The sequence below is a fragment of the Rhinoraja longicauda genome, chromosome 3, assembly GCF_053455715.1.
Source record: "Rhinoraja longicauda isolate Sanriku21f chromosome 3, sRhiLon1.1, whole genome shotgun sequence".
NCBI classification, from domain to species: Eukaryota; Metazoa; Chordata; class Chondrichthyes; order Rajiformes; family Arhynchobatidae; genus Rhinoraja; species Rhinoraja longicauda.
The window spans coordinates 83,570,125-83,592,437 of NC_135955.1; the positions used below are offsets into that span (position 1 = coordinate 83,570,125).

General features: G+C 42.0%; 1 protein-coding gene across 4 annotated transcripts in view; it reads left to right on the forward strand.

Moving 5' to 3' along the window:
* LOC144592135 (EGF-like repeat and discoidin I-like domain-containing protein 3) overlaps positions 1–21,941 on the forward strand; it is a 242,937-nt gene extending 220,996 nt beyond the window's left edge. For all 4 annotated transcript variants that reach the window (XM_078396536.1, XM_078396537.1, XM_078396538.1 and 1 more), the window contains 2 exons: positions 5,118–5,273; positions 16,239–21,941. In XM_078396536.1, coding sequence (XP_078252662.1) covers positions 5,118–5,273; positions 16,239–16,385 — 303 coding nt within the window. In that variant the 3' untranslated portion in view covers positions 16,386–21,941. The remainder of the gene's footprint in view (positions 1–5,117; positions 5,274–16,238) is intronic.
* Positions 21,942–22,313: the final 372 nt, after the last annotated feature.

Consider the following 22,313-nt stretch of genomic DNA (forward strand, 5'->3'; position numbering starts at 1 on the left):
AGATCATTTGATGTATTTAAGGTGGAAAAAGTTCCATTTGGAAGGTCGAGAAATTCAGAGTACCTGGCTTAATGAAAAAAAATGAACAGAGTTAGAGACCATAAGCAGATGCCATCTGATGACAACAGATGATGGAGGAGCAGAAACGGTGCAGGATAGTTGATGGGTGACAGTGTATTGGATGAACTGAGGGTAGGAATCAGGAGACCACTCACTCAAGCGGCAGAATAATCCAATCTGAAGGCCATTGGGCCATGAAAGAATTAGGCAATGGCACTCGGGAAGAAATCACTTTTTTTCTGAAGGAGATGCCATGTATTTGGAAGCTGTTCCTAGAGTCATGGAATCACACAGCACGGAAACAGGCCCTTCGGCCCTACTTGCCCATGATGACCAAGATGACCCATCTACACTCATCCCACCTTCCCGCGTTAGGCCCACATCCTTCTAAACCCTTCCTATCCCTGTACCCATCTATCTATGTTTCTATGTTTCTACCCTTCCAAATGTCTTTTAAAAGCTGTTATAGGACTTGCCTCAACTACCTCCTCTGGCAGCTTGTCCCATATACCCACCACTCTGTGAAAAAAAAGTTACTCCTCAGGTTCTTATTAAATCTTTCCCCTCTCGCCTTAAACGTATGTCCTTATTTCAGTTTTGAGGCAGGGCTTAGATACATTGGGAATTCAAGTGAAAAGTGTTTTAAGAAAAGTGGCGCAAATGGGCGACACGGTGGCGCAGCGGTAGAGTTGCTGCCTTACAGCGCTTGCAGTGTCAGAGACCCAGGTTCGATCCCCACTAAGGGTGCTGTCTGTACGGAGTTTGTACCTTCTCCCCGTGACTATGTGGGTTTTCTCCAAGATCTTCGGTTTCCTCCCACACTTCAAAGACGTACAGATTTGTAGGCTAATTGCCTTGGTAAATGTAAAAATTGGCCCTAATATGAGTAGGATAGCGTTAATGTGCGGGGATCGCTGGTCGGTGCGGATCCAGTGGGCCTGTTTCCGCTCTGTATCTCTAAACTAAACTAAAATCACTTTTTCTATGGGAAAGGAGGATAATGGCATTTAAAAGTAGGTGAGAAGGGCATGTCTGTGGATAGTGATGATTTTGTTTTGAAAGGAAATCTTACGACTCTTGAGTGCAGCATGATGCTTACAACATCATCAAGCCCAATATCAGCAAGACAAGGTGGCAGAGACTAAAACAGAAAATGCTGAAAAAAACTCAGCAGGTCAGGCAAACAGTCGATGTTTTGGGTCACCTCAAATTCACCTCCTTTTAGAGTGCTAACTACGAATGGCAAATGCTGTGTGGTCTATTAAAGTCTAGCCGGGTGACCTACAGACATATCAGAAAATTGGGAATAAAATTACTGTGAAAATATCATTAATATGTTTTACACCCCTCACTGAGCATTATACTGTGCAGTGTGTGGGAAAAAAAGAGCTTTTCACTTTACCTCGGTACACATGACAATAAACTAACCCAAACTAAGCTACAAATTTATCGCACAGTTTCCGACAACAACTGCATGCAGAAATCATTGCTGCTATAACGTTGCCACGCTGTGCTATAGGAAGGTCCTCAGACTGGTGGAATGTTCCGGTTTCTTCCCACATGAACACATAATAACACACCATAACACACCATAACATCCTATAGTGCAGGTTGGGAGGTTAATTGGCCATTGGAAGTTGCCACAAGGGTGTGGGTGTGTGTGATAAGCAACGGTATATTGATGGGAACTGTTTGTATGCGGTGGGAATAAATTGGGATGAGTGTAAGGCGGTGATTGATGACCTCAGTGAGTCATAGGTCCTGTGCTGGAGGGGTCGTGGTTCTGCAACCTTTCTGTACAACAGCTAAAAAGGGTGCCATGGAGCGGTGGTGACATGGGTGACATGACGTGGTGCCCCATCACTATGCAGTCATCATGCCTGCCCTCGTTGCTTTGCACGTTACAAACGATTCCATGCCACCATGAGGTGTGGACTGGTGAGCCTGGGGCAATGACTGCACAGCATAGAATGCAGCATTCATCAGGGTAGCACACAGTGATCCTTGAACACAAACAGTTGAATCTGCAAGTGCTGTGAGCAAAACTAGGGACCCTTTAATTCAAGCATCTTTGATGACCATCTTGTAGAGTTTGCTCCTTGTTTTTTTCTTTGATGACTAACAAGTGAAGATTGGAGGTTCCACCTTTAATCTTCAGTGTGTTGGTGTGCTCATGAAAAGGGGCCAAAGGAAGGAGTGGGAATTGCAGAGGCAATTGAATAGAAGGTATTTGTATAAGTGACAAAGAAGTCTGTATGCATCTTAATACTTGCCATTTTTTTCCTTAATTATCGTTTGTAGTTGGAAGTACAAATACTCTTGTGTAGAAATTCCTGATATAGTATTATATCATCATATGTCAAAAGTCAAGATCACAGGGAAACTCATCCCTTGTCAACAGCTTGAATCACATATTCTGCCTCTGAAATTAATTCAGCTTAGCTGTTTATCTCCAAAGTATAATGGTGTGTAGGAAATAAAGAATAAATGAAAATCTCTGTGTCATGGAAATCAGAAACACAAACAAAGTTGAAACTAACACCAGAGCAGAGAGAATCAGGCAAAAGTGTGAAAACGCACACCTCCAGATCCAAGGACAGTTTCTTCCCAGCTTTTATCAAGCAAGTGAATCATCCTACCATAACCAGAGAGCAGTTCTGAACTACTATCTACCTCATTGATGAGCCTCGGACTATCCTTGACCGGACTTTGCTGGCTTTACCTTGCACTAAACATTATTCCCTTATCATGTATCTATACACTGTAAATGGCTCGATTGTAATCATGTATTGTCTTTCTGCTGACCGGTTAGCACGCAACGAAAGCTTTTCACTGTACCTCAGTGCACGTGACACTAAACTGAACTGAACTGAATGTTGTCTGAGAGGAAGAGACAAGAATAGAAAACAAGAGCCAGTGGCAGGTCAAGCGTCATTGTGGTCACTTCCAGAGCTGGACCCTGGCCCTACAACATGACTACGTTCATGCCTTGGGCTGTTCCTGTGGTTCATTGCTGGACTGTGGGTGACCTTTCATTTCACTGCACATCTTGTATGTGTATGTGACAAATAAACTTGACTTGACTTGACTGAACTTAATGAACTTATAAGGAGCTGTGGCCAGATATTACTATGTGCTGCAATTTGTACTACTGACTGGAGAAAGGTTTCGCACATGTATATGATCTTGTGTGTGGTGGAATTTCTAGTCAATGGAATCTCTGTACAAATGATAATGGGTGTAGAAAATTTGTTTAAAGAAAGAGGCAGCACGGTGACGCAATGGTAGAATTGCGGCCTTACAGCGCCAGAGACCCGGGTTTGATCCCGACTACGGGTACTGTTTATACGGAGTTTGCACGTTCTCCCTGTGACTTTGTAGGTTTTCTTGGGTGCTCCAGTTTCCTCCCACACTCCAAGACGTACAGGTTTGTAGGTTAAATTGGCTTTGATAAAAATTGTAAATTGTTCCTGGTGTGTTGGATAGTGTTAGTAGACATGGCTCGCTGGTCGGCGCGGACTCTGTGGGCCGAGCGGCCTGTTTCCGCGCTGTATCTCTAACACTAAAAACTAAAGAACAAAAAACATATTTAAGTAATGATTAGATTTTGAGATTGTGTCATTTTCTAGATTGTGTTCAAATATTTATATGGCATGGAATGCATTAATTACAAGTGAAATATCACATTTTTGCTAAAGGTTTTAAAGGGTTGCCTAGTTTGAAAATTAGTCACTGACAAAGAATATTGTGTATAGGCTTCATTCTTTGGAATTTCACTTAAATATATTGCTTACAGCCGGATTATACAAATGCTTGCTGATATGCACAATTATTTGTACTTGTATTAGCAACTCTGCAACAACAAAAAAACAATTTAAAAGAAATAAAGGAGAATCTTAAGGGCCTGTCCCACTTTAGGCGATTTCTAAAGTGTCGCCGACAGTTCGCCGGGGTGTCGCGGGTATGATCGTGAGGAGTCTTCCAAGAATCGTAGTGGATCTCAGCGCGTCGCTGAGAAATCATCCGGAGTGAAATTTCTCGGCGACAGCTGGATTGTTGCTTATTGCGGGCGCTGTCGCATGCTGTCCCCAGGTTTGCTAGGTTCTCTTAGATGCATTTAGAAGCACATTATATTAAAATAAGTAAAGTCATTTCAAAATACCATAAAATGCTTGTGTTTAACCAATATATTTACTGTCAGGACATTTGACAGGTAGATTGGAGGCGGCAGTTTGACGGTCAGGTAAGCGTGGGAATTTTCGCGATGTTTATGGCCATCAGCCATTACATTTAAAGTGGGTTCCCAACCCAGATATGCAACCCAGAAACCAGATATGCATCTCCCGTACATTTTCAAAGAATGCCCACACACTTTTCACAAAAATCCACTTAACTACTTTTTAATTTTTTTTTTTTAATACAGCTATTAGTAAACTGGAAGCAAATCCAGTTTATGCCTTGTTACAGTGAAGCTTGGTTTTTAAGTAACCCATACAAGATGTTATAGTTCAAAACTCTCAAGTATTTACTGACTTGTCAGTGACTTCAGCGAAAATTAGGATGCCGGAGAAGCATTGACAGCATGGGAATTTCGCGATGTTTCCGAAGGCGGTGTAATCTCAACCTGACTCGGCATTGTCGTGGTCATTGTCGTCGAGTAAAAGAAAAGTTTGGCGATCTGCTACGACTTTGACAGTCGCTGGCAGTCTTCTTAAAATCGCCTAAAGTGGGACAGGCCCTTTAATGTTTCACCTCATGTCTCTTCATTTCTATCTTGTGCTTTACTGCACAGCAGAAATATTGATAGCATGACTTATAATGTGTTATTTATAAAAGATGTAGATGATACAAGGGCCCAATATATACTAAAGCTATTTTGATAAGCAAAATATTTCACAAATTGATAACAGGAACATTACTTCCATTTTACATGAAACATATGAGATATTTTGGCCAACATTTATTTTTCCCTCAAACTTCAAAGAATGTGATACATATATATATATACTTTATTATCCCTGGAACTGTTTTATATTTTACATATTTTCCTGTTTCAGATTGATCTACTTATTCCTACAAAAGTGACCGGTGTAATCACCCAAGGTGCGAAAGATTTTGGTCACATACAGTTTGTTGGTTCGTACAAGGTGGCCTACAGCAACGATGGAAAGAAATGGTCCATTTATAAAGATGACAAACAACAAAAGGATAAGGTGAGTTTACCAACAACAAGATTTCCAGTTACCAAATTGGTATGATTCACCAGAGGAGCTCATTCAGTCGAGTCATAGAGTAACACAGCATGGAAACAGGCCCTACGGCCCAACCTGCGCAAGTCGACCAAGTGCCCAGCCAAAGTAGTCCCCGTAGATAGACACAAAATGCTGGAGTCACTCAGCAGGACAGGCAGAATCTCTGGAGAGAAGGCATGGTTGACGTTTCGGGTTGAGGCCCTTCTTCAGACTGAGCATGTAGTCCCATTTGCCTGCATAATTATTGATTTCTGAAGACTGAATTTTCCTCTTCATTTTCGATTGTATTCAATGGGTAAATTATTATTAATTTATTATAAATTCAGCTGAAACATTAAGAAAATTATTTTCATGTCAATAGCTCGGTATTAAAATTTTGCAGCACTACTACTGCCAGATTCCTTTTGGATTTTCTACATCAGGCGAACAAACAATCCAAAAGATAGACACGGAAAGCTGGAGTAACTCAGTGGGACAGGCAACATCTCTGGAGAGAAGGGATGGGTGACGTTTCGGGTCAAGTCCCTTCTTCAGTCTGAAGAAGGGTCTCGACCCGAAACGTAACCCATTCCTTCTCTCCAGAGATGCTGCCTGTCCCGCTGAGTTGCTCCAGCATTTTGTGTCTATCTTCGGTTTAAACCAACATCTGCAGTTCCTTCTTCCAATCTCAAAGGACTTTTTTCCATTTCAATTGAGATTTCAGTGATAAAGCTGATTGGTCTTGACAGCTGGGCTAGATATGCATTTATATGGACAATGTAAAAAATAAATCAGCAGTGTCACCTCCAGTCGACTACAAAACACAAAGTGCTGGAGTAGCGCAGCAGGTCAGGTAGCATCTGTGGAGGGAATGAATAGCCGAAGTTTCGAGTCGGCACTGCTCTTCAGACTGGTACTGAAGAAGGGTCTCATCCTGAAGAAGGGCCAAACACGGGAAGATGGGACTAGCATAGACGGGTCATCTTGGTCGGCATAGGTCAAGGGGCCTGTTTCCAAGCTGCATGACTCTAGGACTCTATCTCAAAATGTTGTCAATCAATTTGTTGAGTTCGACTTCGCGTTCGCGGCCAGTTGGATGACAATAATCAGAGACGGCACAGACTTTACCTGTTAGTTTATTAGAGATATCTCGGACAAGTTTCTAAAAGCACACACAGAGTTGCGGACTCCGGGGCCAGTGGAAACATGTCACACCAGCCCCTAAAATGAAGCCCCTTTTATCCCCCAAACCGCAGAATTCACAGTTATTTACAATTAGCACAACCAATCAATATTGGAATTAAGTCAGTTTTCCCTTATACGGCCGAGAGTTCGAACAAGGTCAGTTTTCCCATATAAGGTCCTAACATGCTATTGTTCAAGGTTTTTAGTCGGTGTCTGTTTACTGTTTATGTTCTTTATACATTGTGTTTTTGTCTCCTGAAGACGAGCTGGAACATTCTGCGGTCTTGGGCTACTGATTACTACTAGCTTTAGCAAGCTCAGCATTTTTGTGATTACGTAGCCTCAAGCAGGTGTGGGAAAGAAAGTGAGAGAGCCTCAAGCATGTGCCTAGCACACAATGCTGCAAAGCTTATGCGGAATATAGTGGCTGAAACAAAGGAAAAGGACAGATCTCCACACATTCCCTCCACAGATGTTGCTTGACCCGCTGAGTTACTCCAGCACTTTGCATTTCACTCAAGATTCCAGAATCTGCAGTTCCTTGTGTCTCCAGTGTCAGCAGTATCAGCTAAAGGTGTCAGCTCCAGAACTATACGGACAGATCTTCTGTTGCCCATAATAATTGGCCGCCTGCCTATGTGTTTGTTTCCAGGAGACGGTCCTCACAGAATCCAATATCAGCCAGCAGTGAGGCTCCAAAACTAGTCACTGTGATTGGGGCTATCGAATGTTTGGGACTTTCACAGACATTTGATACTTGGTATACGTTAAAATATTTACATTAAAGAAGTTAAAAATAACATGCACAGGTTAAAAATAAATCTAAATTATTCAAACTTCCATAAATAAATAATCAAAGCATAAAAACTTACTCTTCTCCAAGGAGCTGCCATCTTCCATTCAGTTGAATGGGCACTGTTGTGAAGATGGCATGTTTAATCTGGCACAGTGCATTTCCCAGCTTGAGGGTTAGGAGGCCCACAGAAGGTCATGCTGTCTCAATGGACTCCCTTGAGGGGCAGCAGTGTGGAAGTTGCCACAACCAATTTCAATCAATGCCACAGTTGGAAATGCGACACAAGAAACTGCAGATGCACAAGTGCTGGAACTGCAGTGCTGGATTAACTCAACAGGTCAGGCAGCATAAGATCATAAATGATAGTAGAATTAGGCCATTTGGCCCATCAAGTCTACTCTTGCCATTCAATCATGGCTGCTCTACCTCTCCCACCTCATCCCATTCTCCGGCCTTCTCCCCATAACCTCTGACATCTGTACTAATCAAGAATCTATTAATCTCTGCCTTAAAACTATCCACTGACATGGCCTACACAGCATCTGGACACAAAGTGCTGGAGTAACTCAGCGGGTCACCTATCCATGTTCTCCAGATATGCTTTCACAAAATGCTGGAGTAACTCAGCAGGTCAGGCAGCATCTCGGGAGAGAAGGAATGGGTGACGTTTCGGGTCTGAAGAAGGGTCTCGACCCGAAACATCACCCATTCCTTCTCTCCCCAGATGCTGCCTGACCTGCTGAGTTACTCCAGCATTTTGTGAATAAATACCTTCTATTTGTACCAGCATCTGCAGTTATTTTCTTATATCTCCAGATATGCTGCCTGACCCGTTGAGTTACTTCAGCACTTTGTGCCCAGGGTCGGAAACTGGTACTTCTTCGGGGAAAGTCTATTCCTTTGTCATGGATTAGTCTATTCCTTTGTCATGGATTAGCACTTAGAACCATCTCTTCTTGCATCCCTCTGGAGAAAATATCTATAAAGGCGTTAAAACCTTTTACAGTTACACTGCTAAATCAATCGGCATTGACAGCAGTTCCCATAATTTCTGTCTACTCCCTGAGGAGAGGTTTTGAATCAGCTACCATGAGAATACAATAGTCTTTTGATTGTTACCAATTTAGTGTCTCAATTTATTTTTAGTGGTGTAAGAAATGGTCTAGTTTTATTCTAATTGCCTATAAATTTAGAAAAGAGAACAATTATTTAAACGGTAAAAGGGTTGTAAAATAAACAAGGATCAGGAACTGCGGTGAATTGTTGATATCCTGGGGAATTTACAGTGGATCAGCCGATCATAGGTTACTTTTTTTACAGATGATGGAAGGAATGAAGTGAATGTTAAGTGAAGTGGCATGAGACGAGAACAGAATAAAAAAATAATTAGAAAAAAAGTTATCTATAGAATTCAGTTCAGTTTATTGTCACGTGTACTGAGGTACAGTGGAAAGCTTTTGTCACGTGCTAACCAGTCAGCGGAAAGACAATACATGAATACAATCGAGCCATTTACAGTGTACCGAATCATGATATGGGAATAACATGTTTAGTGCAACGTAAAGCCAGTAAAATCCAGTCAAAGATAGTCCGAGAGTCACCAATGAGGTGGATAGTAGTTCAAGACTGCTCTCTGGTTGAGGCAGGATGGTTCAGTTGCCTGATAAGAGCTGGGAAGAAACTGTTCCTGAATCTGGTGGTCATAAAGTCATAAGTGATAGGATCAGAATTAGGCCATTCGGCCCATCAAGTCTATACCGCCTTTCAATCATGGCTGATCTATTTCTCCTAACCCCAGTGGTGTGCGTTTTAACACTTCTATACCTTTTGCCTGATGGAAGAGAGGAGAAGACAGTGGAAAATGAAATTACATGGAGCATCTATAGCACAAATGCACCATTTCAACCAAATACTCGGTGCTAGCATTTATTTGCACATACAACTCCCACCAAATCTAATATATTTCCCTGCCCTTTTTCTCTCATCTACTTTGGAAGGCACCTAAACATTTTTTTTGCCATAACCACTTCCATATCCTAACAACTGTGAATGAGGAGATTTTTCCTTTTTGCACTTACCACAAAATCAGCTGAAATATATATATTTTTTTAATGCTGGAAACATTCAGCAGATCAGCTGGCAACTGTGGAATGGGAAACAGGATTCTCCTTTGAGTATGGCTGGCCACCCTTAGTCAGACCTCTTCCTTAACTCTTGCCCTCATTTCTCACCTGGGCAACTGCAAGAAGATGAACTAAACTGTTTGCATCATTGCTGCCACACCTGACCTTCTGCCCACCAGCTCAAAGCACTGACCACCTCCAACACCCCCAATGGTTTCTTCCCAGCTGTTATCTGGCAAGCGAACCATACATTCAACCACTAGTCCCAGTCTCAACTACCTCCTCCAGCACCTCGTTCCATACACTTTCAGTCAGTCACTGAAAGGAAGCATGCATGTACAGCAGGCAGTGAAGAAAGCCAATGGAATGTTGGCCTTCATAACAAGAGGAGTTGAGTATAGGAGCGAAGAGGACCTTCTGCAGTTGTACAGGGCCCTAGTGAGACCGCACCTGGAGTACTGTGTGCAGTTTTGGTCTCCAAATTTGAGGAAGGATATTCTTGCTATTGAGGGAGTGCAGCGTAGGTTTATTAGGTTAATTCCCAGAATGGCGGGACTGTCGTATGTTGAAAGACTGGAGCGACTAGGCTTGTATATACTGGAATTTAGAAAGATGAGAGGAGATCTTATCGAAACATATAAGATTATTAAGGGGTTGGACACGTTAGAGGCAGGAAACATGTTCCCAATGTTGGGGGAAGTCCAGAACCAGGGGCCACAGTTTAAGAATAAGTGGTAGGCCATTTAGAACGGAGATAAGGAAAAACTTTTTCAGTCAGAGAGTTGTAAATCTGTGGAATTCAGTGGAGGCCAATTCTCTGAATACATTCAAGAGAGAGCTAGATAGAGCTCTTAAGGATAATGGAGTCGGGGGTATGGGGAGAAGGCAGGAACGGGGTACTGATTGAGAATGATCAGCCATGATCACATTGAATGGTGGTGCTGGCTCGAAGGGCCGAAGGGCCTACTCCTGCACCTATTGTCTATTGTCTTTTGTCTTTGTGTGAAAAAGTTGTCTGACAGAATGCTCATCACCAGAAATATATCAAACAAGCACCAACAAGGGCCTTCCTTATCAGATTCTTTGTGTACAACCAGGTATATATATCCTTTATATTCGATGAGGCAACTGAGCCATCCTATCAACAACTAGAGAGTGGTCCTGAGCTATTAGCTTCCACATTGGAGACCCTCGGACTATCTTTGTGTAGGAAAATAACTGCAGATGCTGGTACAGTCTGAAGAAGGGTCTCGACCCAAAACGTCACCCATTCCTTCTCTCCAGAGATGCTGCCTGACCTGCTGAGTTACTCCAGCATTTTGTGATACCTCAGACTATATTTAATCAGCCTTTAATGGACTTTATCTTGCACTAAATGTTATTCCCTTCATCATGTATCTGTACTCTTGATTGTAATCATGTATTGTCTTTCCGCTGACTGGTTAGCACGCAGCAAAGGTTTTCACTGTACCTCAGTGCACGTGATAATAAACTAAACTTCAGCAGGAGAGAATTTCTTCAGACATTCAACAGCATTACCAAAGTTCAATCCCATCATCAGCATCCTGCACTCACCATTGACCAGAAGCCAGTGTGAGCTACCCACATACATACTGTGGATACAAGAGCTCATTGGAAGCTGGGTATTCTGTGGCAATAGGATTCGCAAGCAACTACAGATGCTGGGTTTGAAGAAAAGATACAAAGTGTTGGAGTAACTCAATGGGTCAGGCAGCATCTCTGGAGAACATAAATAGGTGATGCTTTGGTTCAGGACACTTCTTCAGACTAATTTTTTGGGCAGCACAGTGGCACAGAACCACAGATCCGGATTCAATCCTGACCACAGGTGCTGTCTGTACAGAGTTTGCACATTCTCCCCGTGACCGCGTGTGTCTTATCCAGGCGCTCCAGTATCCTCCCACACCCCAAAGGCATAAAGGTTTGTAGGTTAATTGGCTTCGGTAAAAATTGTAAATAGACCCTAGTGTGTGTGTAGGATAGGGTTAGTGTATGGGAATCGCTGGTCGGCGTGGACTCGGTGAAATTGTGAAGCCAGAGGAAGGAATATAGGTGGAAGGGGAAGGGAAGAAATGGGTAAAATTCCAGATGGGGCACAGGGAAGAGAAGGGGGATAATAAATAGTACCTGATTTGTTGAGCGTTTCTAGCATTTTCATTTTATTAGCTCATCTTCTCACTCAGTCTTGTGTCATCTGTAAATGACACCGGTCATCCAGATCATTGATATATACTGCAATGGCCTATCAGTTTCTATTGATGTTGTCTCCATTCGCGTATGTCCAAACCCTCTTACCAATTCCTATAGAGGCATCATATAAAGCATCTTACGGGGATGCATCATAACTGGGGGCGGCACGGTGGCGCAGAGGTAAAGTTGACTCCTTACAGCGCTTGCCGTGCCAGAGACCAGGGTACGATCCCGACTATGCGTGCTGTCTGTATGGAGTTTGTACTTTCTCCCCAGGACCGCGTGGGTTTTCTCCAAGATCTTTGGTTTCCTCCCACACTCCAAAGACGTACAGGTTTGTAGGTTAATTGGCTTGGTGTAAGTGTAAATGGTCCCTAGTGTGTGTAGGATAGTGTCAATGTGCGCGGATCGCTGGTCTGTGGGGACTCGGTGGGCCGATGGGGACGTTTCCGCGCTGTGTCTCTAAACTAAACTAAACTTGGTCTGGCAACTGTTCAGCCCATGACTGCAAGAAATTGCAGAGATTTGTGAATGCCGCTCAGTCCGTCACATTCAGCTGTTTCTGTACATTCTGTACTTAATTGGGGATTGTACTTCTGTACGGCAATAATCTTACTGAACCGTGTGCACAAACAGAATTTTGTGTGATAATAAAGAACTATTGGAACCGTTAAATTATTCAGGCGTAGCTTCTTACCCACTGTTAATGGACTATGAAACGGACGTCTCAAAAGCTGAGGGTGTAGCCTCCATCTCCTATTCCTACCTCAATGCGGCCCTTACACTTATTTATCCACACTTTCTCTGCAGCTGTAACACTCTGCGACTCTGGTATTTTTCTCCCTGTTCTACTTATGTATGGCGTGATTGTAGCTCGGGCATGGCATGATTTGACTGGATAGCACCCAAACAAAGCTTTTCACTGTATCTCTGCACACTTGGCAATAATAAACCAAGACCAATACCAACATTGTGAATAGCTGGATCAAAGGCACCGATTCCTGCCGCATCCCATTGTCAGTGCTTGTGTGTAAAAAAATACTTGATTTTACTTATGATTACACTTATCTGCCAACCGATGCCTGTGTGTTAGCCCCAGTCCCATGTGTTTTAATTTTGCAATGTAAAATGTTCCAGTGTTTAATGTAAGCTAACCTCACGAATTCACAAGGCGTAAGTCAGGAGGGTGAAGCAACACTGCTCATTTATCTGGGTGCATCATTCTTCCATTTGCAAAAAGTTTGAAGCAATGCAGGCAAAGCAGCCCACGTGATTTAAAACTCGTTGAAGTTGCAATAGACAATAGACAATAGACATTAGGTGCAGGAGGAGGCCATTCGGTCCTTCGAGCCAGCACCGCCATTCAATGTGATCATGGCTGATCATTCTCAATCAGTACCCCGTTCCTGCCTTCTCCCCATACCCCCTGACTCTGCTATCCTTAAGAGCTCTATCTTGCTCTCTCTTGCATGCACATTGAACCACCTGTGCATTGTGACTGCATGTATGCTATCTACAAAATGCATTGTAGTTTTTCCGAAAACCCCTTCACCAGCCTCTATAACATATGACCCCCCTGCCACTAAGTGGAATAAGGGCAAAAGACACGTAAAAATATCATTCGCTCTCTCCTTTTCTGTCATCCAACTGTCATGGCAGTCGTCTACTTTGTCTGCATTTTAATGGGCCCATGTCCAGGAACCTCCTACCCACAACAAACAAAAGTATTTGCAGCAATCTGCAGCAGTTCAACAAGGTAGATTTACCACCAATTTTCTCAAAAGCTATAATACAATACAATACAATACGATATATCTTTATTGTCATTGTACCCAGGGGTACAACGAGATTGGGAATGCGCCTCCCATACGATGCAATAATTTAGGTAATTTAGACAGCAGCAACCCAACGAAACGAACAGTTGTAACAGTTTTGGACAGGGTAAAGTGCAAGTTGATCTATGCGTTGTGGCCATCGGGCTCAGCAGGACCGGTTCATAGCAGCTATGGCCCTGGGGATGAAGCTGTTCCTGAGTCTGGAGGTGCTGGCATAGAAGGCCTTGTATCGTCTGCCCGATGGAAGTTCGAACAGACTGTTGCAGGGGTGTGAAGAGTCTTTGTGGATGCTGGTGGCTTTTCTGAGGCATCGTGTGTTGTAGATGCCCTCCAAGTCTGGTAGCTGTGTTCCGATGGCCCTCTGAGCTCTATGGACTACCCGCTGTAGAGCTTTCCTTTCTGCCTCCGTGCAGCTGAGGTACCACACAGGGATTCCATGTGTTAGGATGCTCTCTATGGTGCAGCGGTAGAAGGTCGTCAGCAGCTGTTGGGGTAGACCAGACTTTTTCAGTGTTCTTAAGTAGAACAGTCTTTGTTGTGCCTTCTTGACCAGCGCAGCAGTGTTATTGGACCATGTTAGGTCCTCCGAAATGTGAGTGCCCAGAAACTTGAAGCTGGACACTCTCTCCACACTGACCCCGTTGATAGAGATCGGGGCATATTCCCCGTTATGTGACCTACGGAAGTTGATGATCAGCTCCTTGGTCTTGGTGGTATTTAGGGACAGGTTGTTATCCGAGCACCAGTCCGCCAGGTTCTGCACCTCCGCTCTATAGTTTGTTTCATCCCCGTTGGTGATCAGCCCGATCACCGTTGTGTCATCTGCAAACTTGACAATGGTGTTGGTGTCGAATGCAGGAACACAGTCGTGTGTGAAGAGGGAGTAGAGCATGGGGCTCAGAACACAGCCCTGTGGTGTGCCGGTACTCAGGGTGATAGTGGAGGACAGGTGCGGGCCCATTCTCACTGCCTGCGGTCGTTCCAGCAGGAAGTCCAGGATGCAGTCACATAAGGGATGGGTATTAAGCGATGACCTTGCCAGGATGCCAATATCCCATGGATAAACAACTTTTTGTCATCCCATTCTTTCCATTCATAACTCTGCACAGCCTATCCTTGTCCCAACTCATCAGCCACTAGAGCCCCCTTATCCATACCTTCATTATATTAAGTTTTGATGTAATCCAATGCTTGCCTGAGGAATCCTCCTTGGTAAATTTGCAGCACGGAAATTCTGCTGGGGAAACTTGCTCCATGTCACATGAATTCACATTCACTCAAACCCTTATGCTTGCTCACTTTCATTACCTCTTGGTTGAGTAAGACCTATTTAACAAAATACTCAGTAAATCCCTCATAGCCTCACTGGTCCGTCCCTGAACCTGATAACCTTCTCCAAGCTGATAACATAGAACAATACTGCACAGGAAGAGGGCCCACAATGTATGTGCTGAACATGATACCAAGTTCGACTCTCAACTGTCTGCACATAATCCATATCCCTCCATTCACGGCATATCCATATGTCTTTCCAAACGTCTCTTAAATGCCACTATCGTAAGTGAAGAAAGCCAATGGAATGTTGGCCTTCATAACAAGAGGAGTTGAGTATAGGAGCAAAGAGGTCCTTCTGCAGTTGTACAGGGCCCTGGTGAGACCGCACCTGGAGTACTGTGTGCAGTTTTGGTCTCCAAATTTGAGGAATGATATTCTTGCTATTGAGGGCGTGCAGCGTAGGTTTACTAGGTTAATTCCTGGAGTGGCGGGACTGTCATATGTTGAAAGACTGGAGCGACTAGGCTTGTATACACTGGAATTTAGAAGGATGAGAGGAGATCTTATCGAAATGTATAAGATTATTAAGGGGTTGGACACGTTAGAGGCAGGAAACATGTTCCCAATGTTGGGGGAGTCCAGAACAAGGGGCCACAGTTTAAGAATAAGGGGTAGGCCATTTAGAACTGAGATGAGGAAAAACTTTTTCAGTCAGAGAGTTGTGAATCTGTGGAATTCTCTGCCTCAGAAGGCAGTGGAGGCCAATTCTCTGAATGCATTCAAGAGAGAGCTGGATAGGGCTCTTAAGGATAGCAGAGTCAGGGGGTATGGGGAGAAGGCAGGAACGGGGTACTGATTGAGAATGATCAGCCATGATCACATTGAATGGCGGTGCTGGCTCGAAGGGCCAAATGGCCTCCTCCTGCACCTATTGTCTATTGTCTATTGTATCTGATGAATAACCCACTAAGGAATCAGAGATCTTAGAGATCAGTGATTTTAATTGTGCCACCGTCGGCTGCATTTCCTACAGGTACCTTGGCCATAAATTGTGCAATTTACGTTGTTAACTCCATACCTTCTTTAAGGCATTTGAAGCATCTATTTTTCTTTGACCAAGATTTTGTCTCTTGTCCTGTTCTCTCCATGTGGGCCAGTCAAATTTTATTGGGTGACACAGCGGCACAGCGGTAGAGTTGCTGCCTTACAGCGCCGGAGACCCGGTTCGATCCTGACTACGGGTGCTGATTGTACGGTTTCCCTGTGATTGTGTGGGTTTTCTCACCTACAAAACCTGTACAATTTTGGTGTGTGGGAGGAAAATGGGAGCACCCGGAGAAAACCCACGCGGTCACGGGGAGAACTCCATACAAACTCCATACAAACTGCACCCGAAGTCCAGGATCGAACCCGGGTCTGTGGCGCTGTAAGGCAGCAATTCTACCGCTGCGCCACCGTGCCGCACTGTGTTGTATTACGTTCCCTTTAGTAATAATGGGTTTTGTTTTTTTTCTTTTGGCAGGTTTTCCAAGGTAATTTTGACAATGATACACACAGGAAAAATGTAATAGACCCTCCAATCTACGCACAATATATTAGAATCTTGCCCTGGTCGTGGTATGGTCGGATCACTCTGAGGACGGAGTTGCTGGGATGCACGGAAGAGTGACAATGAATGGTGGTCACTGACAAGAACGTTATCACTGTCCTACTATTACTCAACAAAAACTGCACAAACCTGTAAGATATTGAAGGGTTTTCATGAACAAGTGTTCGGTTTGCGATAGGCATGAATCGAGTTAGGTGGTCTCAGCCTGCCCTTAGTCAGACTTTCATACGGTGATTTTTCTTCCTTAGAAGTTTTTTTTCTTGTGTTTTGTTAATTTGTACATAATGAGATAAGCTTGTGTAATTGCAAACTTTTGCCCCCCCCCCCACCCCCCCCCCCCCCTTTTCCCTTTAAAGCTAATAATTCTAATATTCTTCCAGGTGCCAGTATTGTATCTTATTTATTGTAAACTTTTTAAAAGTTACTTTTTTTCTCTCTGGCTCCTAAGAATGCAATGTCTTGTTTCAGTTTCACTTTGTCATTACAGTCAGGCATTAAAGCAATTGAGCACTGGTAAAGCTTTCATTCAACAAAGTGTACCTGCCTTACATTGTTCTCAGACACTGAGGATTTATTTTTTAAGTTGTCTTTTATCCCCTAGATGCTTTATAGTATACTCAGAGACCTTCATACTTAAAAAACAGTACACGTGTGATTCTATATATGGGGCTCATGCTTAATATGCTGAAAAAGGAACCCAGAATGGCAAATTAGCTTACTGCAATATATCAAAATAATTCGGCAATAAATGTTATGATCCCTGAATACACAAGACAATATATCCCTGAACATATAATATAATAAAAAAGTTCATGCAGTATTTGTACACAAGTCAATCTTTTCTTGGAGCACACTCAATGATTCCAAATGTTATCATTTTTGTCCAGCATGTTTTCATTTCCAACCTAAGTTATTCTGTTGCAAATTTTATGTTATTTTATTTTTTAAATTAAAAAAGACAAATGCTGTCATGGCAAAGAAATAGGAGGAGAAAGGAATGCTCGTGATTATTACGAAATGTGGATTTATGTTAGGCACAAGCCGTTTGCTCTGTCCTGATCCATTTAGTTCTCTTCTGATTCAGATGAATGTGAAGTAACCTCTCTGTATATCAATGAATACATACTGTAATATGATGCCATTGTAAGTCACGCATTTCAAGTCGTCTCGTTGTTTTGTGACTTGATGTACACAGGTGGTTTTCTCAATTTGTGCCTCAGTACTTATATTCGCAACGCAGCAAAAGTCATGCAAAATTCAAAGCCATGTAATTTAACAGTGATTCAGGCGCTGCCGTCTGTCACTGTCAGAATTGACCTGCCCACGGTTCAAATCCAACATTGCCTCATCAAAGATAATCCCTGCTTTTACATATTAATGTCCTCTTGTTTAAAGCACTGTTATTTCTCACTAAAGACTCAATGCCACTACCAAATTAACTGAAGCCCAGAGTGTACTGAGGCAAATAGATGGCATTGTATACTGAAAGAAGAAATTATTACCCATTTTCTCTGAGATCCGTCAACCGTTCACTGCATATGTCTTTATATTATGTGGGCAATATTAATAACATCACTGACCATTTTCAATGTGCATCATTTTGTTGTAAGCTGATGTAAACCATGTGTTTGGCAGCTCTGTTAGTTGTTGCCTCTGTCTATGAAGAAAGGTTTTCACATGTGGTGCTGTCTTTTATTGCTTCCATACTGTATGTATGCGCACGGAACTGTAACAAAGCTTGCAAAAATATCAGATTGGAAGTGTCAGCCAGTGGTTTTTTTTTTTACCGCCTTTTTAATGTCCTGCAACAATAACTTTTCCAGGATAAAGTGGTGAAGCTCCAAAGTTTGAATAACAGTGAGAGTCAGTAGTCAGCAAACTGAACCACAAACGTTAAGCCCTAATGCACGGCGAAAATGAAGAGTGTCGACTTGTTGTGACGTACCAATGCATATGTTTTTCGCTGGTTATTCACTAAGCCATGTCAGTATGAAAATTTTATGCAGTTTGTCAATCCTATTATTTTCATGATTTAGAAGGGAAAGAGTGTTATAAGTTTCATTATCACTGCCATAAATCTGGAAACGATACCAAGTCTTGGATTTAACCATAGCAGCTTTACAAATCACTTAATTTTTACACGAGCTAGTACAAATTGCTTAGGTTCTTTTCTACTTTTATGAGTCCCTCAAGAATTGTCAAATCCTTTTTATTGTGCCTCCAAAGGCTGTTTTCTTAATGTTGAAAATGATTTTTATCCAATAACTGAGTTCTAACAGATCAAATTCAGTGCGGATAATTGATGTCTGCTCTTTAGAATTACTTAGGATGCTGCATGACAGATACATTTGTGAACCTGTTTTCAGTGCTTTTATGGTAATCTAAAAAAAAATCCACAAAATACCCAACAGCAAAATCGATTTGGATTCAGGAACTCAAATACCAAGAGATGTAGTCTGGCATTTATAAAGCTACATATATACTCATTTGTTATGTTGAGAAGGAGGAAGTTAACATGGGGAAGTTGCGTCTTCCCAGAAGGAAAGTGAACTGCATTTAGGTTCAAGGCGGTTGTTTTTCCAGTGATGTGATACTTTTACAATTGGCTCTGTGAAGTACAACAGAAGGCGCCTTGTAACATTGTGGAGCTGTGAAGAAAATAATGGAGAAACTAATCTTACTACAAGCTATTCAAAGCATTAGACTGTTAGCATGTCTGTGATTGTGCGGCATTCCTAACCCTTGTATGCACTGAGTGACTTAAGAATGTATTGGTTTGTGTATGGAATTGAAGGGAAAGTCAACCGTTAAAAAGATGTTGGATATAGATACATGGAAATACATCCCTACCCAGCAGTGTTAAAATGCACAATGTTAAGACATTAGCGCATTGTTTTCTGCCTCTGAAGTTCATCCCATTGAGGTCAATTTTGTTAATTGCTTGAAGGGACTATTTTCACATTGTAAAATACTCATAATGGAGTAGCTTAATATTATCTTGCAAATATCAATTGGTATTTTTGGCCAATTAATGTAACTGACACAATGCCCATTTTAACTCGGGATTACATTTTGCTTCAAGCGTGTTGATGCTTTTTGAAGATGCTTTTTAGTGCTACTGGGCTTTTGGTTAAGTAATAACCATTTTCAATGAAGTCATAATCTCCCCAAAAAATTATCTGTTGAGTGGTAATTAATTAATTGCACGCTGCACTTAATTGATGAGTCATTTGCATCACTCAATTACATCTTATCTACCATCTGGATCCAGTGCAGCATTTCTTCTTTTCCTCTTATTCTTGCCGCCTTTCAGCAAACCTCAAAGTTATACCTCCAGCTTGTTTATTTTTTGTTTTGCAGGCATTATTGACATTTATGCTGCTGCGTGTGGGAAATAGTCTGTTAAAACCATATGCAAGGCTATGTGCTTCAGTAACTGACACACAGGGAGGTCAGCCCGTCTTGGTTCATACAAGGCTGCAAATGGCTGTTCAAAAGTGATGCTTTTGCACATCCACATCCACTTTACTCTGGTGCCACCACTTTAAAAGACCACAGGTGGAAGCATCAAAGCAGGAACATCTTTTGAGGAATTGAGAGAATCCAATTTCTTCAACACACTATTCATCAGAAACAAGCCACTGGATATACGCCAACAAAGTTATGAAAAATGTATCAAGTGCTAGATTTCAACTCGTAAGGCTGTAACAAAGATTGTTTGGATGCTGGGCCTTAACAAAGAAAATTATTTCTAATAACACTTGGAAAGGAGCAAGAAGAGTTTTTAAAAGGGTGGCACATTACGAAATGCATAACTATCTGCATTACTGTAGCCTCTGAGTGTTTTATCTCTGAATAGAAGGAAACAAGTATATTCCAAATCAAACATGAACATGCAGAAATGAAACAGCTCGTACAATCTTACATCTCGGGCCCCTTGGCCCATTGTGGCTGTACCACGCTTAGAAAGAACATCCTAATTAGCATCTCTCTTCTACTCATTTCCCGGAGCCCAGAGTTTTTTTTTCCTCATCAAATATACATCTCAACTCCCTTTTGAAAAAAAATACAAGTAATTAATTGCACATCATATCGACTCATTGCATAAATAATCATCCATCTCTGGTCCCATTTAGAAATATTTGGCCATAATGGGTTCACTAGCCTGCTGCTTGCTCAGAATTTTTACCTTTTGTCAGATTATAGTAAGATTATAAATCAAATCTTGGGAACTGCCACAGCTAGTCAGGGGACAACTCTTTTCACAGGTTCATAAGTTGTAGGAGCAGAATTAGGCCATTCAGGCCCATCAAGTCTACTCCATCATTCAATCATGGCTGAGCTAACTCTCCCTCCTAACCCCATTCTCCTGCCTTATTCTCATAAACCATGACACCCATACTAATCAAGAATCTATCTATCTCTGCCTTAAAAATATCCATCGACTTGGCCTCCATAGCCTTCTGTGGCAATGAATTCCACAGATTCACCACCCTCTGACGAAAGAAATTCCTCCTCTTCTCCTTCCTAAAGGAACTTCCTTTAATTCTGAGGCTATGACCTCTGGTCCTAGACTCTCCCACTAGTGGAAACATCCTCTTCGCATCATAAGATTATCACAATTAAGAAATAGTTGGATAAGCTCTGCCACAGAAGAAAATTTAGGGTTACACTTTTCTGACGAGCGAAAAGGGGAGAATTTCCATGATTCATTTCGAATTGTGATTTTGGTGGAAACCTCAGTGACATTTATGCCATTTATCGCAGGCTTCCATTAATCTCTAACTGGATCATTGGCAGAGCTCTGATGAAAATCAGACAGGCTGCTAGCACGGAGTCGTTCGGTGAAATTCATGTATCTGCAATCAAACCTCGTGAACAAAAAATTCAAAAAAAACGCAGATACTGGAAGGCTGAAATGCAGTAGTAATTGCTTGAAGCACTCAGCAGGTTAGGAAGCTCGGAGAGAGAAACAGAATTAATGGTGTCAGGTCGAAGAAATTTAATCTTTTCCTGAAAATGGAGAAAAAAAGCAGTTTTGCAAAGCACTTTGCAGACACAAGAAAGAATATGTGCACAAACAGATAAAAAGTCTCTTGTGAATTGTTTCAGGATATCTTATTAGTTCCCCCACTGTGGATATGCAATGCTTTGAAGATAAGCTAAAATATTTTTTTAAATGCTGATGTTATTGCCAACCTGAACAAGTAATTTGGGCCAAATACTTATATGCCGATTTATTAGTGTTCTCCCGATTCATTCCTTGGGAAATACTGATGCTCATGTTTAAATTTGATTCAGTCAAGACAAATCCCATTAGCAGGTTGACTTTCCCTTTGAGGACAATGCAGTGAGATCTGAAGTAAGATTTCAACTTCAAAGAGTTGATGGGCTTGTTTTATTATTGTCCAAAAAGACAATTATATCTGAGAAATGTGGCTTAAAAGATCGGTCAGTAAGTCAGAATGCATAAATTATGTAATAGGGATGAAATAACCACTGCAACCTTAGCAACTGTATTAATACTCTTGTTTTTGTATTAGACTCCAAATCTGATGGTTAATGCAAAATCAGTACAAGCTTGTATGTTCAGATTAACAATAAAACTTTGAAACATCCACATTTCAGAAAATACGTTTCACATTGATTCATAGATACTGGGTCATACTTGTAATCTTATTATATCTGCTAAGGATGAAAGGAATAAACTCTGATCAGTGAACCCTGCATAGCAACATCTGAAGTGATAGCACAGAATCGTACAGTATAGAAACAGACCCTCAACCCAACATATCTAGGCTGCCCATCGGATTCTATGTATGCTAATTCCATTTACCAGCCTTCAGCCTTCTATGCTTTGGGTATTCAAGACTTCTTAAATGTCGCTAGAGGATCTGCCTCTGTCACCTTTTCTAGCAGTGCTTGCCAATTTTAAAAGCCCTCTGAAGGAAAAAAGTCTTTAGATTGCTTCTACACCTCGCCTGAAAC